General features: G+C 46.7%; 1 protein-coding gene across 3 annotated transcripts in view; it reads left to right on the top strand.

The window, feature by feature from the left end:
* SNX29 (sorting nexin 29) overlaps positions 1-20,972 on the top strand; it is a 552,967-nt gene that overhangs the window by 40,638 nt on the left and 491,357 nt on the right. For 2 of the 3 annotated variants that reach the window (XM_030883986.2, XM_060284205.1), the window contains exon 4: positions 2,834-2,958. The exons of the other annotated variant lie outside the window; for it this stretch is intronic. In XM_030883986.2, coding sequence (XP_030739846.2) covers positions 2,834-2,958 — 125 coding nt within the window. The remainder of the gene's footprint in view (positions 1-2,833; positions 2,959-20,972) is intronic. 3 annotated transcript variants of the gene reach the window in all.

The following is a 20,972-nucleotide window of genomic DNA, read 5'->3' as shown; positions in this document are numbered from 1 at the left end:
GGACCATATTGGTCACATATACCACAGATGGCAGGCATTGTGCTAGGTGCTGTCGCCACTAAGGTGAATGAGGCGTGATTCTTGCTCTCTGGAAACTCAAGTTAGCAAGAGGAGACAGCTGTGGAAAGCAGATTATTAACAGAGGTTGACCAAGTGCTGCAGCAGAAGGAAGCTCAGCATGAGGAAGCACTCAGGAAGGCTTCCTGGAGGAGGGGACCCTTGAGCTAAGTCTTGAATGACCTGTAAATATATGCTCAGGTCAAATGGGGAGGTGAAAAGGGGACATGGAAAGGGTGTTAAGTAGAATGGCCTTCAGCAAGGCAGGCATCATAATAAACTAATTATAGGACTAACGCCCACCTGGGTTTTCTGCTGTGTTGGGTTGATTGTGACCTATGTGCATCTGGAAGGTAATGCTGCTGATGTAAGCAAACCTTGGGGACTGGGTTTGTGTTGTTCACCTGTATTCCATTCCCCTTAGGGGCCAGATGTTATTATAGAGTTGGTGGGGCAGTTACTGACTTGTGCACTGGAGCCAAACAAACTGATGGGGATTGTTGGGTTAATCATTGTATTTGCGGATGATTCGTTTAAAGATGTGGTTCATTATGGAGAACTCTAAACACAGACCAAGGTTTTTGCCCTCCTCCCCACCCCACCCTGAAACAGGGCCCTGGTCAGGCTCCGTTTTGCTATGCCTTGCTTTTGGTTCCTGTGGGATTTAGATAGTTTTGGCGGGTGTCCCAGCTTTCAGGGAGCCCTCAGATGTGTGCCTGTGTGGATATGCAGAGAGACTAGCATATGCACATGTAATATTTAAGAGTGACATCTGCCACAGCAAAAAGGGTTGTATCAATGTGAGGGAGTATTCTGGGACCCAGGGTTCAAGGTTAATCACCTTTTTACCTATCCACTGAAAAAGTATTTACGGAGCACACACTGTGTTCCAGGCACTGAGTGAGCTAGGTGCAGGGGAGCCAGGAGGACAAGGTAGGAGTTGGAAACCAAATAGTGTAGTTGAGGACAAGTTCAGTTTGGGATGCCAGGTAGGGCTCCTTCCTGTGGAGGACGAACTTTTTTTTTAAAAAGTTTTTATTTTATATTGGGGTATAACCGATTAACAATGTGATAGTTTCAGGTGCACAGCAAAGTGACTCAGCCATACATATACATGGATATACATATCCATTCTCCCCCAAACTCCTGGAGGGCTAACTTTGATCATTGGCAGTAGTAGCCTAGAATTCTGGGATGGATTAGTGATGTCTGTGATGGGCACAGACTAGAAGATAAATATTCGTGTGCTGTGTATTTGCTGATGCTGGGTTAGCGTTTTCTGGTGTAGACAGAAGACTTGAGTAAAGGTGGCATATGGGAGGGAGTTGACTTTTGTCTTAGAATAAAGCATGTTTGTCTTGGTGGCATGGGGTGTAGTGGAAACTACCTTGGATCAGCATGGGGGTGGGTAGGGCTGGAGTACCCATGTTGCTGCTAATTATGTACTTACTAGGTACTGTCTCTTAAATGTCTCTAAGCCTCAGTTTCTTGACGTGTAAAATGGAGATAATAATACCTGCCTCAACCATATCATAATGTTGATGGGAGGAGCTAGTGAGATCATGGATGTGAAGATGTTTTACCACCCACAGAGTGATAGACACTTGTAGTATTATAACTACAGGTGTGGGGGTGGGTGGAGCAGGAAATGCCTGCAGTTACGCAAGGATGAGCCAGATGGTGGTGGCCGCAGGGTCTTTGCACTGGATCTGTCTGCCCAGCCTGCTGCCTCTTGTCATATCCAGGTCATAAGGTTACCTCCATTCGGGCCACAGAATCTAAGCCTGTTCTTGCCCTGGCTCCACCTACCACCTCATCCTGTTTTATTTTCTTCAAAGATCTCGTCAACTGATATGGTCTGGTTAGCTTATTTGTTTGTGTGTCTTCCCCTGCTAGAACCATGGAAATGTGGTGAGGCAGAGACCTTTTCTGTCTCACTCCCACCTTCATATCCTCAGAGCCTAGAACAGTGCCTGGCACATAGGAGAAGTTCAGGATTTCTTAACATTTGTTGCGTGAATGATTGGAAGGGTCTCTGAAGTCCACAGACCCAATTGGGCTGGGGGCCCAGGATCCCTGTGAGGATTGTTAAGAATTGAGTGTAGTTGCTGTGACCTCATCTCTCTGTGAACATGTTCCTGAATCTCCCATTTCTTTGGTTACTGATAAATCAATTCAGTTAAATGCACAGTAATTGTAACTTAATTGACAATTCCATCAACTCCGGATCTGACTTCACAATGTAATCTCTTACAACAAAATAAAGGACAGGAATCAGAATTCATATTATTTTTTAGGATATGTAACAGGCCATAAAATTACAGAGTGTTTCCAATTTGGCAGGCTGGTGAATTCAATCTCTTAAAAGATAATCTTGTTTCATAAAGGACATGATATGAATGAGAGTTGAAACTTGTGAATTGGATACAATTAACACCCAACCCCTCCCCACACAGAACTGATTTGTTTTTAAATTGGCTTTTTTTTTTTTCTTTTCCCCTGCTGGCTGGCACCAGTTCCATTTCCCCTTGTTTCTTGTGAATTGTTACTGTGCTTTCACCAGTCTGATGAACTTGGCTAGACTGTGCAGGCTTCCCTAAGTTATGTGAAATGAACATGAATGGAGATGGGTGTGGAGTCAGTTCCATGTCAGTTACCTGTCTGTAAATCCAGGTGTCTAGTGTGTACCCTCACCAGCTCCCTGGAGATGCCAGGGCTGCCCTGTTGTTTCTCTGCCTTCACAGGGTGGATTGATGAATCATTGGTTCTCTCGCAGGGTAACCTGTCTGTGTGCCCAGTTTGAGGCCGTCCTGCAGCATGGCTTGAAGAGGAGTCGAGGATTAGCACTAACAGCAGCCGCGATCAAACAGGCAGCAGGCTTCTCCAGCAAAACCGAAACAGGTACTGCTCGGCCTGATGCATCCCGGAGGATGTTCCTTTCTCTTGTTCTTTTAATTTGTGTTTATTTTTTAATAGCGGGCAAGGCAATCATCGTGCGGGACTGGTGGGGGCCAGTGGCACGTGCTGGTGCAGAAATCCGTGGTAAGGATGTCTTACTTGCAGTCAGTTAGGGTGTTGTCTGGTTTCTCAATTTAAATGAAGTCAGCCTTTGTGCAGAATTCTCAGAGCCATGTGTTGTGGTCTCCGAGGGGCTTGGGGGACCTGCAGCTAAGGTGCTTATCTCACCGACATGGTGTGGCAATAGCTGTGAAACTAATAATCTGTTCTAACTTTATGCACAAGGATGGCACGGCATTTCATAATTAAATCTGTCTTCAATAACAGCAGCAGAAACCAGGCAGGTCTCTGAGCTTATAGTTCTGCTGCCATCCATTTTAAAATTGTCACAGCATTTCCCTTGTCCTGTGCTGCTGTGTCTCTGATGACAGGGATAATGCTACTAATAATAATTCAACACTCATGGGTACTTGGTGCTAGCCTAGCACTTTGTTAGTCTTTTATATAAATTAACTCGCTCAGTTCACACAGTAGCCCTGTGAGTGGTGGGGACCTTCATCTCTCTTCTCTGTGGTACAGATGTGATCTGTCTGAAGCGGTTTGCTTTGGATCTGAACTTTGAAGTGTGTCATGTCATATAAATAACATCCTGTGTTCCACCCCACTCGCACGTTTAAAAGAGCAGGTTCTTTCAGACCCTGCTTGTGGCTGCCGCCCTGAATTCCCAAATCCTTCTTGTTACTGTGATATCAGTGTCACTGCTGAGTAAAATGTGTCACCTTTTGCTAGTTCACCTCCTTTCACAGCAGAAAATCAGTGCTCACCGTGTTTGGTAGAGGTGTTTGTGGAAATTCTCTGCCCACTGAAGCGAACCCTTTGCCTTTCCCTCTCATGTTGGCGTGTCTCCTTTCCCTTTTCTCTCACCCCTTCAGCAGATCTTTCATCCCTGTTCATCTCACCGGTTGCTCATTTTCAGAAATGAATGTGGGTCCTGTTGGGGTCAGGGGATGGCTACAAGAGGGATTCCTGTCATCGTTGATTTCTCTTCTGTGTTCCCAGGTCCCTTCCTTAAAAGTCAGGGACATAGAGGGCCAGTTCAGAGAAGAGCCGGTGTCAAGGGCCTCAGTCCTCGTAGAAACCACAGCCAGCTGCCTTGGCCACCTCGGATGTCAGCCTCAGTTGTCTCTGTGACATTTTATGTACAGGATGCTTCCCTGAGCCTCTGTGTGGGGATGCCGTAGGGCTGGTTGATGGCTGTTTGAGGACATGGCTTTTCCGAGAGTCCTCCTTGGCTTGCTGGGCCCTTGTGTTTCTTCTCATTTCCTTCTTACCTGTCTGGGGGGCAGCTACCTCAGAGGAACTGGTGTGGAATAGACCACCAGGCTCTGGGCAGCTCCTGGGCATGGCAGAGGCAGCCCTGGCTTTGGAGTCAGACTCTGAGGGTAAGTCTGGCATGATCCTGGGAAAATGCCCCTCTGTGCCCTCATTGTTTGCACCTGTAAAGGCAGAGCATCTGGTCTCCCTGCCAGGCTGTCAGGAGGCTTCAGTGAGACTCTCATGTGAAGCACCTGCTTCAGTTCATAGACCCGCCCCCCCATAAATGTTTAACCAGCTACCCTCTTCTCCCAAACACCCTTTAAACTTTTAATCTCTTTCTCCACCTCACCCCCTCTTGAGGCTCTGACCTTTTATTTTTTTTTTTGCAGTACGTGGGCCTCTCACTGTTGTGGCCTCTCCCGTTGCGGAGCACAGGCTCCGGACGCGCAGGCCCAGCGGCCATGGCTCACGGGCCCAGCCGCTCCACGGCATGTGGGATCTTCCCGGACCGGGGCACGAACTCGTGTCCCCTGTATCGGCAGGCGGACTCTCAACCACTGCACCACCAGGGAAGCCCGAGGCTCTGACCTTTTAACCATGAAGAATGGCTCTACCTATTCCCATCCAGACTAGAATTCTTATCTTTTTGTTACTTGGCCCTGATAATCACAGAAGCACCTACACGTTCGCAAGACATCGCCAGCCTTCACCTTCTTGCTGTCTCCCTGCATCTTAGCATGATTTCTACACTTGCATCCTGAAGAGACTGATGAGCAGTCTCTGGCTTTGCTTTTGTCGAGGAGGGTGTGCTGGGCAGCCTCCTGGCCAATTAGAAGCAAAGGAAAGACCAAACTAGCTTAGCTCTGGAGTAGTTGCCGAGGGCTTGTGTCATCATTGTTGGCAGCGTTCATTAACCATTCACGGGTGTAGGATTGGCTGATTAAAACCTCTTTCCTGCCCTTGAGTGTTTGATTAAAAACCTCACGAGAGAGGGGGCAGGTGTTTCTTCAGCTGCTCAGAGTTGGAAAAGATAAGATCAATGACTTCTTATGGTTGTTCTTAAAGCCATTGGAATGACCTTGCCATGCAGAATGAATAAAATGAAGTCTGAAGAGAAGGATCCGACGAGAATGAGCGTTGCTCTGCTCCCTTGTCTCTGCTGGCTGCTGGGCTGGGCCCTCTATGTAGCTTGGCGATCGGACGGCAGGGTTGAAATCCCCGCTCAGCGACTTGTCACACATGAGCTCTCTGGGACACCTCCTCTCTGAGCTTCTGTTTCCTCGTATGTAAACTAAGGGTGATAACGGGATCCGCCTCGCAGGGTTGTGGTGGGGGCTTGAGGCCTTGGTACTGGGCTGCCCGAGCTGGTGCGTGATGTTAACATGCCAATAACATTCCAGCATAGGTGATAGTGTCTTTACTTTTCAGATGATGACACTGAGCCTCAAGTAAGTTAATACGTGGCCCAAGTTCCCATGGCTGCTAAATGGGCAGAGCTGAGGATTCCAACCCAGGTCAGACTGATGTCAAGAAGTTCCTGGCCCTTCCCCGCTCCCCACCTCCCCTGGCAGCAGGCCTGATGCCCATTACTGCCCCTCTGTAGACCACTCTAACTCAGTGAACTGAATTGAAAGTGACAGGAGAGAATGAATAACGGTGAATTAATCCACAAGCCTGTTTCATTAGCTCTGTTTCTAGATGAAGAGAGAAAAGCTGAACTTCAGAGTAATGACTGAAAAAAATGACATCGTTGAAAATCACAGTACAGTAGATAATACTGAGAGTCTGCCAGGGGCATGACTGCATTTGGTTGTCTGCGGTTAGGGAGCCTGTAGGACTGAGTTTGGAAACTGGTGCCCTTGCACAGCGTATTAAAAAAACTTTTTTTTCAAGTTGCCAACATTTAAAAATTATGAGATTTTATGTTGAAATATAGATTTCTAGATTTTCTTAAACTTGAGGATCTGTGACTCTGGGCCTACGTTTACTGCTGACTTTGTTTGGAGCCCAGCACCCCTGCCCTTTGTAGATGGGGCAAAAGTACTCCAGGTCACCGCAGTCTCCACCCCTCCCTATCGCCCCAACACTTGAGGCAGAATGTCGGTTGCCATTTATTGTTGTACCGTCATTATTGTTCCCACTGTTCTAATGGGAAATTCAGCAGTTTTCAAGGGTAAACACCTCTCAAGTTGTAAGCCTTTGAAGCCAGTTTTTAGCTAAAACCGTTGTTTTTGTCAATTTTGTTCAGTTTTATAGTTGCTTTTTGGGGAGAGGATTTGTTAACCTTCTCACTGGCCTGTAGCCAAAAGTCCCTTATTTCTTGTTTTTGTCTTGATTTTGGATACATTCTTGTCTTCGCATGTATCTGGTATTTTCGACTGAATGCCAGATGTTGTGTATGAAGAATCGTAGAGATAATTTGAAGTTTGGAATGATGGTATCTTTTTACAGAGATGATTTACTGTTGCTTCCAGACAGTTAGGGTAGAGGGAGATCAGTTTAATCCAGTCAAGGGATCAAGCCAGTTCACACCTGGCCTTTAGCATTTGTGATGCCTGATGTATTTCTAGGATGTAGTTCTTCGGGGTTTCCAGCTTATATCAGTTTCCTGGAGTTGCCATAGCAAATTTGCACACCCCGGGTGGCTTAAAACAACAGAGAGAAATTGACTTTTTCCCAGTCTGGAGGCCAGGAGTCCAAAATCTAGGTGTCGGCAGAGTTGGTTCTTTCTGGAAGGCTCTGAGGGGAGGGTGTGTTCCTAGCTTCTGGTGCTTGTTAGCCATTCCTTGGCTTGTAGCTTTATCACTCTAGTCTTGGCCCCTCTCTTCACATGGCCTTCTTTCCTCTGTGTCCATGTCTCTCTGTGTCCCCTCCTCTCCTTAGAAGGACACCAGTTGTGTTAGATTAGGTCCAGTATGACCTCATCTCAATAAATTACACCTGCAAAGAGGCTTTCCCCAAATAAAGTCTCATTCTGGGGTTCCAGGTGGACACGAATTTTGGGGGGCACTATTCAGTCCAGTACACAGCTGAATCCCTGAGGTGTTTTCCAGTGCCCTTCCTCATCTGCAGGTCCCGAACTCTAATTTTTTTTTTTTAAAGACCCTGTGGGAATTCTGAAAGCTCCACTTAACTTCTCATCAGAGAAGCTCTGTAGTTGGGAAAAGCCTTAGGGCAAAATAAGGCCCTATAGACAGAAGTCATGTCTGTCGACTTCCCTTCTCTTTGGGATCTGAGTTCCTCCTGTCTTTCTTGCCTTTGCAGAGCTCCTAGTCCTTCAGTTTTGCTTTAATTAAAAAAAAAAAAAAAAAAAGGCTGGCATTTTCAGTTGCTGTTTTTTTCGTGGGGGAGTTGGTCTGGTTCAAGCTAATCTTTCACAGCCGACAGTGGACCCTTGGAGTGATGCTTTCAGCTTGTGCCTTTTCCGGTGGCCAGATGTGCTCCCTCTGTGCATGACCATCTTCTGTTACTTTTCTATAAATCAGGTACCAGCTTTTCCTTCTGAGGTCAACTGTAGCCTGGGAAAGGGAGTTTGCAGGCAGTTTTCCTTCAGTTTTGTGATGATTTTAATCAGTACCCACATACATCCCCCATTCCCTAGTTTGCTGTCTATTAGGTGGTTTTGTATTGTTTGTTTTTGATTTTAGCTTGGTATTCAGGTTTCTTTTTTTGTGTGTGTGTTACGCGGCCTCTCACTGTTGTGGCCTCTCCCGTTGCAGAGCACAGGCTCCGGACGCACAGGCTCAGCGGCCATGGCTCACGGGCCCAGCCGCTCCGTGGCATGTGGGATCCTCCCGGACCGGAGCATGAACCCGTGTCCCCTGCATCGGCAGGCAGACTCTCAACCACTGCGCCACCAGGGAAGCCCCTCTTTTTGTTTTTGACTTGGGAGGTTTTTACCCAAACATCCCTGACCTGTGAAATGTTGGTAAGGTAAAACATCATTCTAAGCAGTTATGCTGCCAGCTCAGCAGTTATGCCGTCTTGGCGGGCATGGGAAACAGTGTCCATCCCAAACTGCAATCCCTTTGAATAGATCGTCCAGTTAGTTGAGTTACGCAGGAGCCAGAGAAGTTTAGAATAAGATCACCTGGTGTGTCTTCTTTAGAATTCAGACCCCAGAAGTGAGAGCCTACTGTGCCCGGTAGAGCCGTTTCCTCTGACTTTTGACAAGTGACTGGATTTATCTGCACAGTTGATTTGCCGGTGGTGAGGTGGGAGCCTGCATTTTCCGAGCCTGTCCTGCAGTTTGTTTAACCTTTCCATTCCAGTTATGCAAGGTAGCGTGAATCATTACAGCCGACACTGGTTATTCCCCACCCAGCAGTTCTGTCCCGTCTTTCTTGCTAATAGAACTCTGGTTTTGTTCTGATGCTGGGTGGCCATGAGCTTCAGGCCTGAGGCTAACCACAGGAGGAGTAAATCTGGATCAGATCAGGCCAGCCATAATAATTTCCAGCCTGCCAGTAGTTGGTTTAGGAATAGACATGTGATGCAATTCTGACCAAAAGGAAAGGTCTGCTGAGGGGCTTCTGAGAAAGCTTCTTGCTGTTTAAACAGAGACACAAGAAGTCTTATTTTATGGCCTTCGGTTGTTTTGTGAGACTGTGATATTTGGAGCTATGGCAGTGATGTTGTGACCATGAGGCGGGACCAAGTCTGAAGATGAAAGCCGGTACATTCAGGATGGCAGCTCAGAAAGATGGAAAGTACTTGGACCCTGATAATGTCACTGAGCTACTGAATTAACCAACTCTGGAACTGCCCTACCTCTGGACTTAATGTTATGTGAGATAATTAGTTCCCTAATATTTTAAGGCATTTTGAGTTGGATTTCTTTTTACTTGCATCCAAAATCATCCTAACTTAAACAATAGAGAAAAGCAAGACAACTTAAAAAAAGAAAGAGACCTATGCTCCAGAAATGGGAGGAACAGTGTGATTAGCACATTCATCCTGGAAATGACACTTGGGTGTTTTCTGCTCTTTTCAGTGAACCGCAGGTTTAGCTTTCTTAGTGTTTGCTACTGACTCATATTGAGCAGCTCTTGTGACCCAGGGGATTCGTTAGACCATTCACGCCCATTGTTCCACTTTACTGCTAAAATGATTATGCATAGTCAGTAACAGTGTTCCCATTTTACAGGTGAAGAAAATGAGGCTCAAAGAAATGAAATAATTTCCTTAATGTTCCAGAGTTAAAAAGTGGCAGAGCTGGGATTTCTACTCAGGCAGGCCTACATGATTGTGATTCTGAAGCTCCTACTTTTATTTATAATGGCATATTGTTTCCAGAAAGAGGGCTGTCTGAAAGATCGTGACCCCCTTCCCCCATTTGAACTCATGAGTAAATTAAGCAGCATTTTATTATTTATTTATTTTGGCTGTGCCGGGTCTTAGTTGCTTCATGTGGACTCTTAGTTGTGGCATGCGGACTTCTTAGTTGTGGCATGTGGGATCTTTAGTTGTGGCATGAAGACTCTTAGTTGCGACATGCATGCGGGATCTAGTTCCCCAACCAAGGATCGAACCCGGGCCCCCTGCATTGGGAGCACGGAGTCTTACCCACTGGACCACCAGGGAAGTCCAAGCCGCAAGTATTGAGTAAGTTAGGAGCACTCAGAGCAGAGCTCAGCAAACTATGTCCTACCACCTGTTTTGTAAATAAAGTTTTATTGGAACACAGCCACAAACATTCATCTACTTAGTGCCTAGGGCTGCTTTTAGGCAGAGTTGTGACTGAGACTGTCTGGCCTCCTGACTTTCTAGCTCCTAGCATAGTGTCTAGAAGTATATGGGTTCTTCAGTAAAAATAGGTTCAATAAATACCTTTTGGTTGGAAGGAAGGGCATCATCCAATGTGCATAGTACTATATTTCATGATTCCCGAGGTACCTGAAACCAGGATCACTCCAGGGTACTTCCTTTTCCTGGTTCATAGCCTGTGCCTTCTTGCTGTGTCTTCACATGGTGGAAGGAGCCTCTTTTATCAGGGCACTAATCCCGTTCATGAGGGCTCCACCCTCATCACCTAAGGGTCCACCCAAAGGCCCCATCTACTAATACTATCATCTTTGTGGGTTAGAATTTCAAGAGGTGAATTTTGAGGGGACACATTCCGATTATAGAAGTGGCATTTCAATGGCATAACCTTGGAGTTTGATGTTCTTGTTAATCACTAAAATATCATCATCAGGTTATGTGTCGGCAGTCTATTACAAGGCGATAGGCATGATTCAGAACATACCAGAGGCACATTTATTATTGAGGTGCCTGTCTTGTAAAATTTAACTGTAACTTTCCTTATCTGTTCAGCAGCCTTTTGGCACCTCTGACCTTGACACTTTGTCTCCCCCTCTCTTCTGTGTTGCCACAACCTCTGGGCATACTTTCTACTTCTTTGCAGATCCTTCCTGGCATATCCCTTCTACACCCTCAAACATTAAATATTATTTATCCTCAGATTCTGTTGTTGACTCCTGTTTCTACACATACTGTCTGAATTCCTCGGTGAAAATTGCTCTCTGTGTGTCGATTACTCTTAGTTACACCTCCCGCAGATCACTCCTGGTCTTCCTCTTGAGTGTCGCTGTTTGGATGTACCATGGGCTTGTCAAGGTCTGCATGACTGAATTCTCATCCCTATCGCACCCCCATGTTTGCTCCTGTGTTCCTTGCTTAGTGAATGGCTCTGCCCTTCACCCAGGTCCCCTGACCAGCCTCTCGGGCTTCCTCTCAGCCTCCTCCTCCTCCTTCCCCCATAACTGCTCAAACTTCTATTTTTTTCTCCCTCTCTTTTAAAAATTGTCATAAAGTATACATAACATAAAAATGACCATTTTAACCATTTTTAAATGTACAGTTCAAAGGCATAAAAGTACATTCACATTGTACAACCATCACACCATCCATCTCCAGAACCTTTTCATTTTCCCAAATAGAAACCCTGCCCCCATTAAATAATAACACCCCATTTTCTCCACCCACTAGCCCCTGACAACCACCACTCTGCTTTATGTCTCTATAAATTTGATTACTTTAGGAACTTCATATAAGTAGAATCATACAATATTTGTCCTCTTGTATTTGGCTTATTTCATTTAGCATAATTTCTTCAAGTTTCATGCATCCTTTTTAAGGTTGGATACTATTCCATTGTATGGATAGACCACCTTTGTTTATCCACTCATCTGTCGATGGACGCCTGGGTTGCTTCCACTTATTGGCTGTCGTGAAAAGTGCGGCTACGAACATGGGTGTACAAATAACTGTTCGAGTCCCTGCTTTCAATTCTTCTGGTTACATACTCAGAAGTGGAATTTTTGGATCATACAGTAATTCTATGTTTAATTCTTTGAAGAACCACCATATAGTTTTCTGTACTGGGTGCTCCATTTTATTTTATTTTTAATTTTTTAAAAATTTATTTATTTTATTTATTTATTTTTGGCTGTGTTGGGTCTTTGTTGCTGTGCGCAGGCTTTCTCTAGTTGTGGTGAGTGGGGGCTACTCTTCGTTGCTGTGCTCAGGCTTCTCATTGCGGTGGCTTCTCTTGTTGCTGAGCATAGGCTCTAGGCACGCGGGGTTCAGTAGTTGTGGTTTGCAGGCTCTAGAGCGCAGGCTCGGTAGTTGTGGCGCCCGGACTTAGTTGCTCCGTGGCATGTGGGATCTTCCCAGACCAGGGCTCGAACCTGTGTCCCCGGCATTGGCAGGCGGATTCTTAACCACTGCACCACCAGGGAAGCCCGGGGTGCTCCATTTTAAATTCCCACCAGCAATGCACAAGGGTTCCAATTTCTCCACATCCTCACCAACACTTGTAATTTTTTGTGTTTTTGATAATAGCTACTCAAATGGGTGTGAAGTGGTGTCTCATCCTGTTTTTTGTTTTGTTTTGTTTTGTTTTGTTTGCGGTACGCGGGCCTCTCACTGTTGTGGCCTCTCCCGTTGCGGAGCACAGGCTCCGGACGCGCAGGCTCAGCAGCCATGGCTCACGGGCCCAGCCGCTCCGCAGCATGTGGGATCTTCCCGGACCGGGGCGCGAACCCGTGTTCCCTGCATCGGCAGGCAGACTCTCAACCACTGCGCCACCAGAGAAGCCCTCATCCTGGTTTTGATCTATTGTCTCTTGAAGTTTCAGATTTCTCTCTAAAGTCATTTCATGAGCTTCCTACCAGTTCAGCTGGATGGTGCCCCTCCGATCAGTGATGACCCTCCCCCACCCTGCAATGGTCCTGAGTCCTCTTCTCACCAGACCTCTGTGTGGCACCACCGTTTTCTTGTCTCCCTCTCTCGGTGGTCAGGGACTGGGTCCATCCTTGCTCACATTTGTAGCTCCAGTGTATTGCAAGGAGCCTGCAACTACATTCAGAATAATGACTCGAGGACCCAGATGTCAGGTCATGCTGCTCGTTCTCCTGGGATGCCAAACCCCGCCCCCTTCCGTCTGTACATCCTCACAGTTGAAAGCAGGTGGTATTAGTATTAATATAGCCCCAACTGTAAAATTAGAGAAACCTACTTCCTTGATCCTCAGGGGGGATTTCTGAAAGTGGTTGATTGCATTTAACTGAAATTGGAATTTATATTTTGCTTCACCGGGGTACCTTGGGTAACAGTTTCATTTCTGTAGAAAATTGATTGCAGAGGAAGCTGCATGTGCCAGGAGAACCCCAGGCCTATCCTTTTGATCGTGAGGGGAAGTCCACTCCCTCACCCTCCCATCCCTATCATGTTTTCAGTTCCCTCTTTGTGTTTCTCTGTTGAATTCGCTAACTTGAAAATCAGCTAGTTCTGGTGAAAGAGAGTTGGGAGGATGTCTGCCAAAGGGGCAGAGAAGATGTCCAGGGTGGCGATAAAAATGTTCAGCAGCTGGTGGGGAAGTGCTGGTCTTAGGGAGGGAGCCAGGGCCAGAGCGCTGTCCCCCACGGGCGAGGTGTTAACCCATGAGTCACTGGATTTGGGCAATGTCCATAGGGTCCTGGGAGGGTTCTTGACTGCTGGAGTGGCTGAGGGCTTGGGCCAGTGGCCATTTATTAAGGGGGATGAAACTGTCCCAGCATATTAGGATTTGTTGTAGCCAGACTGATGCCTCTTGGCCGAAGGGGACCTCTGGCTGTTTCAGAGGTATTTAATCTTTTTTTTTTTTAAAAAAATGAATGAATTTATTTTTGGCTGCGTTGGGTTTTTTTTTGTTGTTGCTGTGTGTGGGCTTCCTCTAGCTGCGGCGAGCGGAAGCTACTCTTTGTTCGGTGCAAGAATTTCTCATTGCGGTGGCTTGTCTTTGTTGCAGAGCAGAGGCTCTAGGTGCACGGGCTTCAGTGGTAGTTGTGGCGCTCTAGAGCGCAGGCTCAGTAGTTGTGGCGCACGGGCTTAGTTGCTCCACGGCATGTGGGATCTTCCCGGACCAGGGCTTGAACCCATGTCCCCTGCATTGGCAGGCGGATTCTTAACCACTGCGCCACCAGGAAAGTCCCAGGTATTTAATCTTGATGTCCTGTAAATTAAGACTCAGACCTGGCTTCGGCGTTGTCAGTTTTGAGTTATTATCCAGCCTGTTGGTGTCATGGACACTTTGCTTTGCTTCTGTCAGCATGAAAATGGCTCTTGCGCAGAGGATGGAGTACCCCTAAAAGGAAACAGGGCGCAGGTTTTAGAATGGTGGAGAAAGTTGCCACTTGTTCATAAAGGAGGTACCATAGGCCCCTGTGTCACGTGGGTGAAGGCCAGGTGCGCTCTGTTGAGGTGTTAGAGCTGGGAACTCAGCCTTCAGATGATCACAGGGGCCAGACAGCTGACAGACATGAGTGAATCGGGCTGGTGAAGGATGCCAGGGAGTAGTGGCACCTGAGAGTCACCTGGCCCCTGCAGAGCAGGCTGGGATGTGTAGTCAGTCTGCAGATTCAGGTGGAAGAGAGGATAGATTTGGATGAGCAGCTAGCAGTCTACCACGGTGGAGCTTTTCCCCTTCTCTGTAGAGTGGTCAGAGACACCTCTTCATGGGGACATTTGAAGAGAGACCTAAGGAAGCGAAGGAATTAGCCATCCTGTTATTGGGGGAAGGAATCCCAGGCGGTTCAACAGGTTCAAAAGCGTGTAGCAGTCAGTCTCTTGTTTGCTCTCAAGTTAACTCCCTGCCCTTGCCCTGCAAACTCTATTTCCCGGGTCCCCTTGCCCATCATTTCAGTGGGAGGTGGTGATACGGTCAGCAGGTGAGAGGAAGAAGGGAGCTGGAATGTCTCTTCCTCTCAACCCTGCTTCAGGGGGTGTCTCTAGCTGTGGCTGTGCTTCCTTCATGGTCCTTGGAGGTCCCCCGTGGCTGCCAGTCAGGCCTTCCTCGTCCCTCCACTTTCCTCCCAGGTGCCTCTGCACAGTCCAGCTGTTGCCTGCAGCCCTGGTTACAGCGCCTGGGAACACCTTTTGTTCCTCTGGCGTTAGGGGTGGATTAGCCTTCTGGCGTCAGTTATCTCTGGGTGCCCTCATTATCTCCTGTTTGGCTTTCTGGCTCTTCCAAAAGCTCTGTAACAGGTGTCCTGTTTGAAATTCCTTCAGTGGGCTAGCTGGTGTGGTTTCTGTTCTCACGGCTGGGTGGGCCTGAGGTACAGCAGGCTTGGCTGGTTGGAGGAGCAGCCAGGAGACCTGGCTGTTGAGGCTGTTGGCTGTGAGGCTGTTGCAGGGTGAGTGGCAGGGAGAGTGGGACGAGGTGAAGTGGAGAGGTAGTGGGGAGCCCAGTCACGTCCGGGCAGTAAGTGGTAATGTATTCTCCTTTTCTTGCTTTATTTTTGTGATCTCCTTTCACCTCTACCAAGATAATTGGCACTTGTTCTGTAGAGTCAGTAGGGGTGTAGGGGTTTAAATCTACTGAAGTCTTCCAAAGCAATCCAGCATCTCAGATCATGGTGCATTTATTCATTCTTTTTTAAAAAATTTTTTATTGGGGTATAGTTGATTTACAATGCTGCTTTAGTTTCAGGTGTACAGCAAAATGGATCTATATTCATTCTTTAAAAATGTATCATGTTCTGGGACTTCACTGGTGGTCCAGTGGCTAAGACTCCGCGCTCCCAGTGCAGGGGGCAAAGGTTCAATCCCTAGCTGGGGAACTACATCCCACATGCCACAACTAAAAGATCCTGCATGCTGCAACTAAACGTCCTGCAAGCGGCAATGAAGATCCTGTGTGCCACAACTAAGACCCAATGCAGCTAAATAAATAAATATTTAAAAAATGTATCAAGTTCTGAATTGTACACTTTAAAATGGTGAATTTTATATTAAGTGAATTTTACTACAATTAAAAAATAACTGGAAGTGGCTAAGTTACCTTTAACTGGCAAGTTTTAGTTTTTTTCTGAGTGAAGGGAGTTTAAAAACTAACTGGAAGGAAATTTAATAGCAGAGTTAATTTCAGTTGCAGAGAAATAAAGACAATTCCATCTTTACTCAAAAAAGAAAGTATCAATGTAAAATGATACAGCTGCTGTGGAAAATAATTTGATGGTTTTTCAAAAAGTTAAACATAGAATTACCAAACGATCCAGCAATTCCACTCCTAGATGCATACCTAAAAAAATTGAAAGCAGGGACTCAGTTACTTGCACACAAATATTCATAGCAGCATTATTCACAAGAGCCAGAAGGTAGAAACAACTCAAATGTCTATCAGCAGATGAATGGATAACAAAGTGTGGTGTATACTATATATAATGGAATATTATTCGGCCATAAAGAGAAATGAAGTACTGCTACCTACTATAACATGGATGAACCTTAAAAACATGCTAAGTGAAATTAGCCAGTCACAAAAGGTCACGTGTTGTGTGATTCCACTTATACGTAGAATCTAGAATAGTCAAATTTGTAGAGACAGAAAGTATGTGGAACAGAGGTTACCAGGGGGTGTGGGAGGGGAGGATGGGGGGATTAGTGTTTAATGGGTATGAAGTTTCTGTTTGGGATGATGAAAAATTTCTGGAAATGGATAGTGGTGATAGTTGCACGACCTTGTGAATGTACTTCATGTCGCTGAATTAGACACTGAAAAATGGTTAAAGTGGTAAATTTTATTATGTATGTTTTACTGCAATTGAAGAAAGCGGAAAAAAAAAAAAGTCCCAAGTTTACATACTTCGTACAAGTCTTAATTATGTGTTCTTCAGGTTAAAGCACAGCCCCTGTGTTCTAGTTCCAGGAGGCGTCTTGTAGCTGGTTGGGCGATGGCCACGTGACAGAGCCACAGCCCCTCATTGGAAACTCTGCTTTGCCCCTGCGTTTGTGTCTTGTAGTCAGGCTCATGCACGTTGGGGTGTGACTGGGATCTGGGGGCACCTCTGCTCACCCAGGTCTCAGGCTGGAATATGGAAGCACTTGGTTTTGCCTTTTGTTCCTGGAATGGTTGATACGATGTATGGCTGACTCTGTTAGCTTCCTGCCTAGAATCCCTTCCCCTTTTCTTCTTTGGCTTAACAGAACCCTGATTTTGCTTCCGGCTGTGGGATGTCCTTCTCTAGGTCATGGCTCATGAGTGATTTAGCCAGTCTTGACATGTTCTCCACTCCCTTGTGCTTTTCTGGGGTAACTTATCCTTGCCTGAAAAGAGGGAGTGATAGAGCTGGCTTTATCTTCTTCTTTTTTTTTAAATTATTTATTTATTTTTGACTGCACCGCAGCATGTGAGATCTTAGTTCCCCGACCAGGGATCGAACCTGTGCCCCCTGCAGTGGAAGTGCAGAGTCCTAACGGCTGGACAACCATGGAATTCCCAAGAACTGACTTGTATCTTAACCTCTTTCTTCTGCTCCAATTGTGAATGTGAGACCCAGAGTGTAGACAGTCCTCAGAGACAGCGAGGGTAGAGGGTAGAGATTCTGCCCATGACAGAGCCTTTGAACCAGCTGTCTACCTCCAGCCTAAGTAATTAAGAAAAGTAAGCCTTTCTTTGTTTACAAGGAGCCTAGCTCCTTGTAGTTGGGTTTTCTGTTTATTGTTGAGCGGTGCTTTTGTATGTGTGTTTATTTTTGAGGGATGCCATCACCCCTTGAATGTGTGCATGCATTGCTCAGGGCCTGCCATGTTCTCGGCCCCCAAAATGATTGTCAGATGGTTGAAGAACCTGCCCTAGCTCCCTGCATTAGGCTTCTTCTGGTTGCAGGTGACAGCCAAAGGGCACTTACTGGCTGAAGTACCCAAGAAAACTAGGGGTTGAGCTGGGTCCAGTGGAGTAGCATCCCCTACATCTGTCCCTTGGTCTCTCCCAGTTCCGCTTCTCTGTGGGTTGGCATCTTTCCCAGGTGGGCCACTCTACCTGACAGGGGAAATGGACCCAGGAAGCGCCAGATTTACATGACAGTTATAGTTCCTACTTCTAGAACAGCGGTTGGCAAATTTCCTTAAGGGATCAGATAGTAAGTATTTTAGGCTTTGTGGGCCATAAGTCTCTGTAGCAACGTCCCAGCTCTGCCTTTGTAGCAGGAAAGCAGCCACAGGTGACTTGTAAACAAATGGACGTGACTGTGTTCCAGTAAAACTTTATTTACAGGGCTTCCCTGGTGGCACAGTGGTTAAGAATCTGCCTGGCAATGCAGGGGACACAGGTTCTAGCCCTGGTCCGGGAAGATCCCACGTGCCACGGAGCAGCTAAGCCCGTGTGCCACAACGACTGAGCCTGTGCTCTAGAGCCCGCGAGCCACAACTGCTGAGCCTGCGTGCCACACAGCTGAAGCCCGCGTGCCTAGAGCCCGTGCTCCACAGCAAGAGAAGCCCCCGCCATGAGAAGCCCCCACTCGCCCCAACTAGAGAAAGGCCGTGCAGCAACGAAGACCCAACACAGCCAAAAATAAATTTAAAAAAACACAAAAACTTTATTTACAAAAAGAGGGGTGGGGTTGCTGAATTTGGCCCTTGGGCCTTTGTTTGCTGACTTCAGTTCTGGAGGGAGACAAGGCTTCTCTTCTAGCATTTCAGGCAGAAGTTGTGGGGAGGGCCCCGTGGTCCAGGGTGAGGCCAGTGAAGCACTCACTTCAGCCACAGAATTCAAGGGAACACCAAAAGCTCAGCGATCAACATAAATAATATTTTCATGCAATATTTAAAAAAAATCAAAGTTAATACAGAAAATAATCTATCCCGCAAAGGTCACGCAAAAGTCCCACAAAATATCAAACAGGACCGGGATGAGGGGGTGCTGAGTGAGGCAAGTTGAGGCGCCCGCCCTGCTGTGGCCAGGGTGTTGACCAGCTTGGGTTACCTGCCCACCCCTGTGGGAGGGAGAGTTTGGTAGTGCTAAAAGCAACTTCACAGGGAACCAAATGGAACACGGTTCCCCTAGGAAAGAGGGGTGCAGCTGCCAGAAGAAAGGGAAAGGGATGCCGTTTGCCTGCCTTGGTTCTAAGCACTTCATATCATGCTTTATTGTCTCATTTTTTTTCCCTCTTAGCAAACCTCAAAGGCATGTAGTTCTCCCCATTTTACAGATGAGGAAAATGAAGGACAAACTATGTTGCCGAAGGTCACGCAATGCCTGAAGTAGAATTCGCGCCAGGGATTTTGCCCTCAAAGTATGCATTCTTGAATTCTTGGCATCGATTAAAGTTGAGGCCTGTTAGAAGCTTTGCCAAAGGCCCCGTGCTTTCATCATCCTCTGTCAGCAGGTGCCCCTAGGTAGCTCACCTCAGTGCCCCTTTCTTGGCTCTTGTTCTTGTCGGCAGATGGCTTTAAGGAGTTGGGGGAACCAGAAGCCCTCACCCACTTTTGGAATCAGCCTCCTGTGTAAAGCAACAAGAGATAAGTGTATATTCCCAAAGTAAATTATGGACACTGCAAGTGTTAAGTGGCAGGTGAGCTGTGCTTTAAATAGACCACAGTAATTCTGGCAGTGGAAGCGGAGCCCTGCTGGGATAATAATGATCGTCAGCACATCACCCAGGCAGGCTTTAGAAGGATTCTGTATCGGTAAGCAGTTTGCGAAATTGAAAGGTGAAAACACACTTTGAGGTGTGTCATGTGTACTCAGGTCAGAGGGAGGTGACTGCAGTTTTAAGGAAAGACAATGCAGGTGAGAGTCACTTGATTGGAATCGTGACGGATGTACTGGTGGTTGTCTGGTGGGTTACAAAACAAGTTTTTGGCTGGTCAGCCGGCCGGCCCAGAGTGGTACTCTTACCAAATTCTGAGAGAGGCTTCCAGTAGAAAGAAGGCTGTTTGCACTTGTGCGGTTTGGGCTGATCTAATGGGTTTCGGAAGGGGATTAGTTTGGCTTTTAGGGATTGAGACAGAAGGTATTCTGACTAAACTGCCCTGCTGGTGGTTTTACCAGTCGTTCCTGAGATGTTTATTCTAAATGATTTCAGAGGTTGACTTGATACACAGATGCATACACACACTCATAAGTACATACACATTTAGATGCTGTTAACAGAAAAAGGAAAAGGGGAAACAACATGAATGCTCTTGGATAAAAAGATAATTATTTAGCAAACAGTGGTTCGTCATCATGGGCTGGACGTCATGCTCCGTGTTCTACCCCCCTTTTCTCCAGTTACCCCAGTAACCCTAGGTGATTCTGCACTTTGGGGCTTACTTTAAGGGAGAGGAGTCTGAAGCTTAGCATGGTTGAGGGGACCTGCCCAGGGTCCTTCCGCTGAAGACCTCCTCGCCTGTTGTCCTGCCTGCTAGACTGGAAGCTTGTTAGGAACGAGTCCTTCTTGTCTACCTGGCGGCCCATAGCCTCGCCCAGCTTGTGGCTACTGGGAGGAGTACAGTCTGTGCTACTTGAGCCGAACTGCAAGCTTAGAGTGAGCTTATTAACTTGCTGTCCCGCTTATGGAGATGTGTGTATTCACATCCTTCTGGAAGGAAGGTTCAAAGCTCTTGTCACCTTCTCAGAGGGGTCCGAGCCTGTTTAGCTCCTGGATTAGAATCCCCTTCTGGCAGCAGAGACTCGGCAGTTTCCCCCTCGGGATATCGAGCAGTTGTGAACATGATCCTTTTCAAGGAGGCAGAGCGCCCCTCACTTTGCAAGGCAGTGTGATGAAGTGGTTTTCAGGGAGACAGCTCTGAGGTCCCTTTCTGCTGTGCCACTTATAACCGTGTGTCACTGGGCCAGTTACTTCACTTGTCTGGGCCTCAGCCTTGTCTTTGACATGGAGATGGCCTTGGTGGTTGTGAGGACTGAGGTCGGATGGAGAGTGTTGGGTGCAGTGGCTGGCACGTAGCTAATGCTCAATAAGTAGTAGCCGCCCTCGCTGTTGTTGCCGCTATTATTGGCAGCATTGAAAAGTGTTGATGACTGTCCTTAAGTAACGAAGGTTGGTTACAAAATTAGGTATACACTAGAATTACACCTGTGAAAAACATCTGTGCGCATGTAGACAAGAAAAGCAGGATGTGAGGCGACACGATGACTATTTTACGGATAAAAACAAACTTCTTAGCTTTCCTTAAAGCCTTAAATCTGCTCAGACCTATGGAAATCTCCCCTAAGGAACTAGAAACAAGGACAGTGAGTTATGTACAGGGATGTCCAAAGCATTATACAGGGAAAATTGGCATTATATTATGTTCCCAACAGTCCTGAAATAAATTGTGTTTAACTGGGGAGCTATCAAAAATCACGTTCTCAGAGATCTTTACATGTTACAGGA

This window comes from Globicephala melas, chromosome 15 (genome assembly GCF_963455315.2).
Source record: "Globicephala melas chromosome 15, mGloMel1.2, whole genome shotgun sequence".
Classification (NCBI taxonomy): Eukaryota; Metazoa; Chordata; class Mammalia; order Artiodactyla; family Delphinidae; genus Globicephala; species Globicephala melas.
This window is presented reverse-complemented; position numbering and strand designations above follow the sequence as displayed.